General features: G+C 30.5%; 2 protein-coding genes across 2 annotated transcripts; both read right to left on the minus strand.

Annotated features, from left to right (window-relative positions):
* Nucleotides 1-658: 658 nt before the first annotated feature.
* LOC123295194 (lipase member H-like) lies at nt 659-1444 on the minus strand. Its single transcript, XM_044876446.1, has 2 exons — nt 1283-1444; nt 659-1015 (listed from the first exon to the last, which is right to left on the minus strand). Exons 1-2 carry the CDS (start codon nt 1442-1444, stop codon nt 659-661), a joined length of 519 nt encoding a protein of 172 aa, XP_044732381.1.
* Nucleotides 1445-5600: 4156 nt separating this feature from the next.
* On the minus strand, nt 5601-9477 carry LOC123305154 (phospholipase A1 VesT1.02-like). The gene is made up of 6 exons (XM_044886782.1): nt 9343-9477; nt 8455-8497; nt 7803-8058; nt 7070-7427; nt 6627-6780; nt 5601-5698 (listed from the first exon to the last, which is right to left on the minus strand). Exons 1-6 carry the CDS (start codon nt 9431-9433, stop codon nt 5629-5631), a joined length of 972 nt encoding a protein of 323 aa, XP_044742717.1. The 5' UTR covers nt 9434-9477; the 3' UTR covers nt 5601-5628.
* Between the last annotated feature and the right edge of the window lie 388 nt (nt 9478-9865).

The raw sequence follows: 9865 nt of genomic DNA on the forward strand, positions 1-9865 counted from the left end.
TGGGGGTGATTATGGACGGGTCTTTTCTATAGACAACGGCATTAATTCTGACATCTAAGGTGAATGTGTGAATAACAAACATGGTTTCCATGGAGACGAAATATATGAAAATGTGTAGTTATGGGTGCTGTGAAAATAAGAAAACAGCTCTATACGGGCAGTCATTATGAACGGACGCTATTTCAGGGCAGTGCTAAAAGTAGTTATTGGATAATTGTTAAATATATTTGTTGGAAGTATATTTGGAAATCAAGATTGTAAATTGATTTTTGTTATAAATAATTAATGTACCTTTGTGTTAAATATTAAAATATAGCAAAGTTTTCAAAGAATCCACCTAGTGTTGGAAAGTTTTCAAAGAATTCACCACGTGGGGTAGGCCGTTACAGTCTATTCGCCATTCGGGTATAATGTATCTTAAGAAATATTCTCCTGAGGATAAATGTGATTGGAATCGGATAAAAGGTTATCAAGACTTGAAAAAAATTATTTTTTTCCTTTTCTTACTGATCAGTTTTAATAAATCAAAGTAAATTTCTGATTTATTTTACGAACACGAAATGAAGAGCACTAGCGAATTAAATATATTAACAAAAAACATAATTATGACCCAAAATTAAGGTGCAGAAAACTTCCTTACAAATGGATAAAATTTTCTTTAATTACCTGACGCTACCAATGGAATATTGATAAGAGGGCATCCTGGTTGTATTCTGTGCCCACCATTTACAATAATATCCAGATCAGCATCAGTTAGCGTGGTTCCATAACCACCCATATCTGTATGAATAGCAACCGTATATTCAGCAGCACCTTTGGAGAAATGTGGACGATCACTTCTAAAACCAGGACCAGCTGGATCTAATCCTACAATTCTCGGTATTGGTGTTCTCAAATTCTGGCCAAGAGAGCTAGCCATTTGTGCACCTAATGAAACGCCTATTATTTCTATCGATTCGTGAACGATTCCATTATCAATAAATTTTTGCAAATATGTGGCAATAGCTTTTCCAACCTAGAATTAAAACATTTAATGCATACCTTATGGTATTGCTAATGTTATTGCTAATACTTTTAATTCGTATACTCTTTTTTAACATTGCCAGTAATGGGAGCCAATTCTCTTCTATCTTATACTCTTTGCTTTAAACAAGGCCATTAACGGTGTTACTGTTATTCGATCATACACGGTTCTGAAGGTCTAATTGAGGTTCTGGCGAACACTGTTGATATGTCAGGATTCCAGTGGAGTGCTAAATTAGAATTTCAGTAACGTACTTACATAATAACTATCTCGAGCAGCGTCAAAATAATTAACATTCATCGCATATTTTGTCCAATCAATTTCCAAAGTATTGTACAAATTTGTGTCCAAGTAACTTTTGATTAATACGGTTGTAATGAAAGCGTTAGGCATTTGCATGTATCCAGGACAATAAAACATGGTAGTCTTGTTGCATGCAAAAGAATCTTGACTTAAAAGTGACATAATTTCGGTTAACGGTATTATTTCATATTCCATCGATGTGGTTCTGAAATAAGTACATTTTATTTAAAAGTTGATAGTAATAAATCGTTTTAGTATAAGAGTAATTAGCTGTAGTATCACGAATATTCGGTATTTGATCGAATACTGTATTTGAATTTAATCAATCTGCTAAAAAAGGAAAATGAAATAAACCTCTTACTTTTTGCTAAAAGTTGGTGAAATGTGTTTCTTAGGTGCCAAGTATCATTCGTAAACCACGAGTTAGTTGCCCAAATGTTTCTATTTGTTAGTAAACAAAATATAATTAAATTAAACGGTCCAATTGAAGTTGGCTTAAAAAATTAATAAATAGGCAACTTGTATTACATGTATGTTATACATAGTATATGTTACACACACGTTTATACGTTAATTGTTAGATACATTTTTGTTGTTAAAAAATAAAGGGGTGTATACGCTTTTAAAAGTATATAAAGGGTCTGTGGTGTATATCATATACGTAATACAAGTTGCCTATTTTTAAGTCAAAATATAGGTTGTTTCATTAATTAACAATTAATTGTTTATCAGGAAATAGAAACATTTGCGAAATAAGCTCAAGGTTTATGAATGATAATTGCAACTAAGAAACACATTCCCACAAGTTTTAGCAAAAAGTTCATTTTCTTTAATCTGTTACACCTTTGATTGCCTACTATTTATATAATTACTTACCCATTGTAGAATAATAAATTAATATCCGATGCAACTAAAAATTAAAAAACAAAATTTTTATAAAATAATTTTAAAAAAAAGTAAATAACCAAAAAAATTTCTCTCACTTTCATGTATAGATTTCATATGATTTGTTCTTTGCGAAAATACTATAAAGAATATTGTTGAAAAAATAAGAATATTGCAGTGAAACAGAAAAATGTTCATATTTACGCTAATCGATTAAACGTTTTAAAAATATAAGAAAAAAAATTTTGAATTCAAATTGATTTTAGCAATTTATTACGATAATATATAAGAATAAATGACTTCCATTTTTATTAAAAAAAAGTTTGTATGTTATGTTTTGAGAAAATAAAAATTCATTTAGAATTGAATACTTTTTAAAATTTAATTATTTTGGATAGAATATATTTTGGGAACTAGCAACAGATTTTTGTGCCCATCACCTCGGCCAGTTTTCTTTTATCTGGTCAACAAAACTCTTTTCGTTGAGCAGAAAAAAAATCAAAAAGAAATTGTTAATTTTTGACCCTTAATTTGTTCATAAAAATTTAACGGTCAAAGATAGGTCGCAACTAATTCCAAACGACGTATTTTGTTAAAATCTTAATTTTTTGGCTCACAACTTCATCCGACATTACGTTTTCCTTAAAAAGTTATAAAACATCAAAAACAATGAAAATTATCACACAAAATTATAATTTTTAAGATTGAAGTTATGGTTTTTTTATCACTATCGTATTCAGTGCATTTTTAAAAAATATAAAAATAGCCAATAAACTAGCCTCTTTAAATTTCTGAAATTTAGTCGTCTCATCTAATAGTACGGGAGTAAAATAATTTGTTTTCCGTGATAACTAAGAATTATTTCTCTAATTTTTTAGAAAATATTTTTACATGCGTATGATTGTTTTATATGACAGATGATATAATCGCTGGAATCATTGCAGCCATTGAAATCAACATTAAATTTCAAGAGCTTATTGTAATAGTTTTTAAGCAATTTTTAGAAGTGCACATTAAGGCGGTCAACTTTATAAAATATAAATGTGGGATATTGTTGTGCAGATTCGAGATTTATATATTTGGCTCGTAGGTAATTGAAAAAAACCAGAATACGTACTTTTTTCTTAAGGGTCCCATTGACACGCAAAGTAATGTTTAGAACTGCATGAAAAACAATTTAGAACAGCTAAAATCGAAAGGATATCAAAATTACATAATTTTTTTTAGAAAATTAACTGCACACGAAAAAGAGAACGTTTTTTATGTTACACTTTGTTGGGTTTTACCTCCCAACCCGCAAACAAATCAGAACGATATAAATAACGTAGTTCCAAAAGTCTACAACAGCTTATTTTTTATCACTTTCTATTAGTCTTTTGAGCAAAAATTTATTCTTTATTATTCGTAATTCCGTTTGTGTAATTTTTCAAAATCTAATGAGAAAAGAATGAGATATTCCCGGAAGAATGAAATATTTTTTGGGATAAAAATTAGGTAACCTATGTTACTCTTCTATCTTTCAGGAATCACAAAATATACGCCGTTTCGATGTTCCATTTCATCGAGAAACATTGGGAAACAAACAAATTGTCATTGAGATGATAAAGATTATGCGATGAGACATCTTTTTCTGATTACCGATGGAATTCGTTTGATGTTTTAAACAAATACCTTGTTTTAATAAATATCAATTATCCAATTATCAAATTCTTAATTGTAATCCAATATTTATAGTTCAATTAATTAATGATTACTAATCAAGGTTATTTTAAAGATGCTTTTATAACGAACGTTATTCGCTCCATTTCATTAATTCAAGGTTTTTAGATGTATTGAATAAAGAGAACAATAGTAAGGTGAAATCAATAGATTTTTCTGTTTAGTTTTAGTTTCTGTACGGTGTTTCGGTCGCAATTAACTCCGGGAAGAGTAGCTTTTGTGGATTCAACCGAAGGCCAGAACATTGGATTTCTTAGTGTAGGTATATGTCATATAAAGGAGAAGTCGAAGAATATCCAATTTCCAGGAAATCCAACTTTCTGACCTACTTTACTCTAAATTAAAATAATTTTTCACACTCACGCTCACATCCTTAATTTTGCCGCCCTTCGAAATTTCGCTGCCCTAGGCACTAGCCCGTAGTGCCCCAAGTGTAAATCCAACACACGCATGTGAATGAATCTTAAAGTTTTGACCTTAATGGTTTTTATAATACCTAAAGTATTCTGTTTCACTCAAAATTTTTTGAATGAAATTTATTTTATATTTTTTAATCAAAATGAGAAGTCAGTCCACTATCAGGGATTGAACTTCCGATCTTAGATCTCTCAGTCTTTTTTACTTGGTAATCCATTCGGCCCTGACTATGATTATTGTTTATATTTGCATCGAATTTAATGAAGCGAATTTTATTATCAGTGCAACGTGACATATGATTAGTAATTAATTATCAGAATTATGTTATTGTCTTTTTAATATAACTTTAAGAATAAAGACACGTTACATATTTGAGTCACTTACATAGAGGTTACATATAGGTATGAGTCACTTACATAGAACAGAAGTGACGGAGCTGGCTACGAGCTAGACCGGATATCTAGAAAGTCTGGGTTTGAGTGCCGGCTTTTGTCGCAAAAATTGGAAACAAATGTAAAAATTTTGTTTCATAGTAAAGATTTTCTGTACTTTATATTGTAATTTTGAATCAAAAATATTGTTTCTTTGTGCCTTGATCCTTGTTTCATTGTACCCCCAGATCTGGGGCACAGGGCAATAAAATTTTTATATTGAAGACGTGCTAATAGCTTTAGTTTGAAACTTATTTTGTGAACAAATAGTTTGAAATTGTAATTTAATAAAGAAAATTTTAATTTTTAATACTTTCCTAAAATCACTCTTTTCTTTTACTGTACCTCATAGTCCCCTAATTTAGGAAAAATTCAAGGAGTAAAATTAATTTATAAATTTAATCAAACCTCTTCTTTGAGAAGAAAAAAGAGTGTGTGTACTTATGTACACGCGTTAGAAGTTATACTTCTTTCATTCAAAATTAATTATTCATATGAATACTATATTTCACAACCATCGACTTGAACTGGCTCAGGGATATAAGTACTATGTAGTGTATAGTATGAACACTCAGTACTGTAACTATATTCAGTGTTGAAAATATATTTTTTTATTATTTCAATTCTGTGGCTAACTTCATCATGTCGTTCGTGCGCGCGCAGCTCACAAATTCACTCTCATCCAAACGCGGCAAAAGAAGTATAACTTCAAAAAAAAATTACTTAAAAAATTTATATAATTTTAGGAATGTTTTAGGTATTTCATTTACAAAAAAACACAAAACTCAAGAACTATAATTTAAGAATAATAATTTAATAATAATTTTAATACATTTTTTTTATTACATCTTAGATACCCTCTAATCCCAGTCCGTATGGATGCTTTTTGCCTGTACGTAAATAATAAACTCCAGTGATCCTAAAAGTATAAATTAAGGTCAAAATTATTCAAAAATTATAAATCTAATCTATAAAGATTATAATAATATAATAAAATCTGTTAAAATAATTTTAAGAATCAATACTGCACTGGCAAAGGTGCGAGCAAATCAATATATTAAAGTACATACAAAGTTTTTGGTACCAAGTCAAAATTTGGCCCTAAAATTTTCACCTTCGAAAAAAAAATTCTATTTGGAAATATTGTGTATGATTTTTGCCCGTTTTGTTCTTGGTAATGATAAATTCGAACTGAGACCTAAACTTAGCTTCATGATGAGAATTTGTTTGTAATTAACTTTCAAGCAGTTGTACTGCGGTCGATCCATCTAACATGTTTTCAACACCTATTTGCCTCTTTGTATATGTTACAGTCAAAACTACTTTTAATCAGCAAAATCAGTCAACGTTAATCCGCATACCCATGCTAACTCGACTCCATTAAAGGCACGGTAAATCCGTGGATCAGTGAGTAAACGCAAGGGTCAAAAAACCAGCAGAACCGTGCTAACTCGACCTCATTAAAGGCATAGCCGACCCGTGGATCAGAGAATGAACGCAGTCACAGAGGGTTAACGCGTGTTGTTTTTGTATCGAGTTGTTTTGACTGGGGTAATTTTGGCACCGGGTTGTTTTTGTGTTGAATTGTTTTTACCAGAGATGTAATGACCGAGTTGTTTTGACCTGAATTATTAAATATAAAGTTATTCATAGCGATTCCCTTGTAGTAATTAAAACTAGTTTTTACCAGAAGCGTTAGTGAAAATCACTTTTGAACGCAAATTTACAGTCAGAAGCCCTATTAGTGGTAATTAATAGAAGGGGTAATTTTAATAGAAAGAGTAATTGAATTTTGCCTACGGAATCAAAGATGTTTATTTAGTAAGATGAAGTGTAATGAACCTTACCCTTGCATATCTTGACTAATGGTTATCGGTTTTGATTTATCACATTTTTTAATTCTTAAAAATTGTGCACTATCACAATCAATTGCTTTAAATATACCAGGATATCGAACTATATTTGCCCAAAAGAAAGTCGATTTTTGATGGCTACATGTATCTGAAAAAAACAAAATCAATTAAAACTGAACTTGAATTATTCGATGAAAAATAACCTGTTTAGGTACTACGCACAAATTACCGAGAATATTTTTATTTTTAGTATCTATGATTGAGGCTGTAAAGTCGCGAAAATTTAGTCTTTTAGCTCAAAATTAAACTAAAAGCGAACTTCACTTTGACGAGCAAAATTATCGATGAATTTGAAAATCGTCCTTAATACGTCTATATTTTTTTGCTCTGATTAAAGCGAACTTCTTCTTAATCTTCTACAAGTGTTTATTGCTTACCTGCTTCTGTTAGTGAAAACGGTATCGATAATATAGTGCATTCTGGTTGTGGTCGAATACCACTATTCATATGTAAATCCAAATCTCCATCATTGTATCTAGTTCCATAAACGCCAACATCCGTATGAATTACTAATACATATTGTGCGTCGCCTTTGCGCAGATGTTCTGATGCTTCACCGTAACCCGGCCCGGCTGGATCTAATCCAACTACTAACGGAATTGGTTGTTTCAAATTTCTTGCAATTGTTCCACTAATTTGTGCACCCAACGAATGTCCCACAATAGTAATCGTATTTCTATCTAGAACACCTGTTCCTAGTAATTTTTCAATGCCAAGAGCTACCGCTTGTCCAACCTAAGAGAAATAATTGAATTAGAATGATATTCAGACCTGAATTTACATATTGGGCCACATGGGCCATGGCTTTACGCGGCAATTTTTGGGGATGGCAAATGATGGCTGATGATATTACACAGTAAAAAAAATTATTGGATTGAAGTAAACGCGTTTACTTGGATTTTGACGTGCTTTGACGAGTCAACGGTCCCAATGCTTAATTCAAGAAAATAAGTCTTTTAACTGCTTACAAATTGGCTGAAGGAAGTACGAGCGCCAGGACAATTTTGGATAAAAGTTTTGATTTTTTTGATATAAAGTTGGACTAGGTCTAAAATTTAAGGATGAGAAGGGGGGGGGGAACTCTTGAAAATAAAATCGTTTGTTTCTTACCGCATAAGTACTTGGTACAGCTTCCTGTAAATATTTACCAGCCATTGAATATTTTGTCCAATTTACTTGTATGACATTATACTGTTTTGTATCCAAATAACTGGATAATACCGCTACCGTTGTGCTTGCATTAACTGGTTCCACAAAACCAGGTGTGTAGAATACTGTTTTCTTATGTTTCGCATCAAAATCTTTATTTTTCAATAATGATTCAATATCTGATAGTTGTATACTTTCATATTGATCAACTGTTTCACTATAAAAGAAAAGATAAACGTCCTTGAATTCGGCCTCAATCAAATTGCAAGAAAGGTTTCTGTAGCCAAAGATTTTTCGTTGGAGCCAAACAGTTGGTTAATCAAGTATTTATTAAGGCAAATCATTTTTCAAAATGCAAAATTCTAAGAAAATCTTTAAATTTACGATCTTTTTCTAAAGCAAATCAAAAAGTTTACCTCGACTGAAGTTCGCCAAGTAAATCATTGATCTGATCTGGCGAGATATAGGAAAGAAGAAAGATAATAAGAAGGAAACAATGTTTGCCTGACGCAAATTTTAGCAATATTCCACTTAAACCGATGAAGGTAGAAATGATCGTAGAAATACACCAATGAGTTCGAGAACTTCGAAGAGATTAAGAATACAAACTTACCCATTGTAAAATACTAAATATACATTTTCATTAACTTCTGTTACTGAAATTTCAACAAAATTAAATTAGTTGAAAAATTTCAAAAAAAACAAAACACTCAATTCTATTTTTATGCGACAAAGATACTTTCTAACAAAGCTACGTTAATAAAGATACGGTTTCCATCTTTAAAAAAGGAAGAAATAGAATCACATGTTAAAGAATTAGCTAAAATCATGTAAATAAACCAAAATGAGAATTCATCGCTTTTACAAAATTGGTATTTAGCCCAAAAAATAGACTGGAATTTTGAACTGTACACCAATCAAAGCATTTTTTAAGATTACTCCAAACAACGAGTCCAGTTTGTTTGAATAATTTTATTATGTTTTCTTAAAATCTTTCGAAAAATAACAAAATTTTTAGACAGATCCCAAGCTGGAAAAATGAGTCGAGGCTCTGATTTGAACGCTGTTCGTAACATCAATATTTTCAAACGTTACAAACTTGGGACTAAACTTAGTATACCTTGATATATATCATATACATGGTATAATAACTAACACATATTCGATTTATCAAGCACTTTCAGTTTTGTGTTCACATAAATTGTGCTTAAATATAAGAAAACAAATTTTAAATCCTTACATTTCGAAGTAAACATCAATGAAAATTATTGGAATAAGCTAGGAATGTTTTTTAGGAGGGATTCTAATCTAATAATCGATGTAAGTGGCGTTCATATTTCCCAAGCTGAATCTGATTATTTTATTTATTACCAAATTATATCTGCGCGGCGTTATATCACATCGATAAGAAAATACCGAATCAAAATTGGTTCGTTCAACACTTTTCACGTAAAAAACAGAATTAAGTGTAATTAGAACATTTTGTTGTGATTATATTTACAATTTTTTCGTCCACGATTATTTCGTGGTAAAAATGCAGTTACGCTGAATACAAACACACTTAACGTAAAAATAATAAACTTTATGTACATTGCGTATAATATTTTATTGATTCGTGATCACAGTTTTCACTTAAACTAATTTTCCTCAACAAATGATGATTTGATTTGATTTGATGAATATTTAATAATATCAATGACGATAATAAATGTAGTTTTTGTTTTTCTTCAATGATAAAATATTTTTATGTTTTTTTCATGTGTGTGAATATTTTACTATAAATTTATTACACGTCCTTCGATATCAAAACACAAGAAATTATAATTAAAGCAAAACATGGGCGGCTTCAAAAATTAATAACCAAATATTGCAATTATATGATTTCTTATTGTAGTTGCGTTCTTGATTGCGAAAAAGTCACCGAGGTATTTAGTATGTTACAAAAATTGGCTAATAATGGAAAATGAAAGAAACCACTCGCAGTTTGCTAAAACCTCATGGAATGTGTTTCTTAGGAGTCAAAA

The sequence above is a fragment of the Chrysoperla carnea genome, chromosome 1, assembly GCF_905475395.1.
Source record: "Chrysoperla carnea chromosome 1, inChrCarn1.1, whole genome shotgun sequence".
Classification (NCBI taxonomy): domain Eukaryota; kingdom Metazoa; phylum Arthropoda; class Insecta; order Neuroptera; family Chrysopidae; genus Chrysoperla; species Chrysoperla carnea.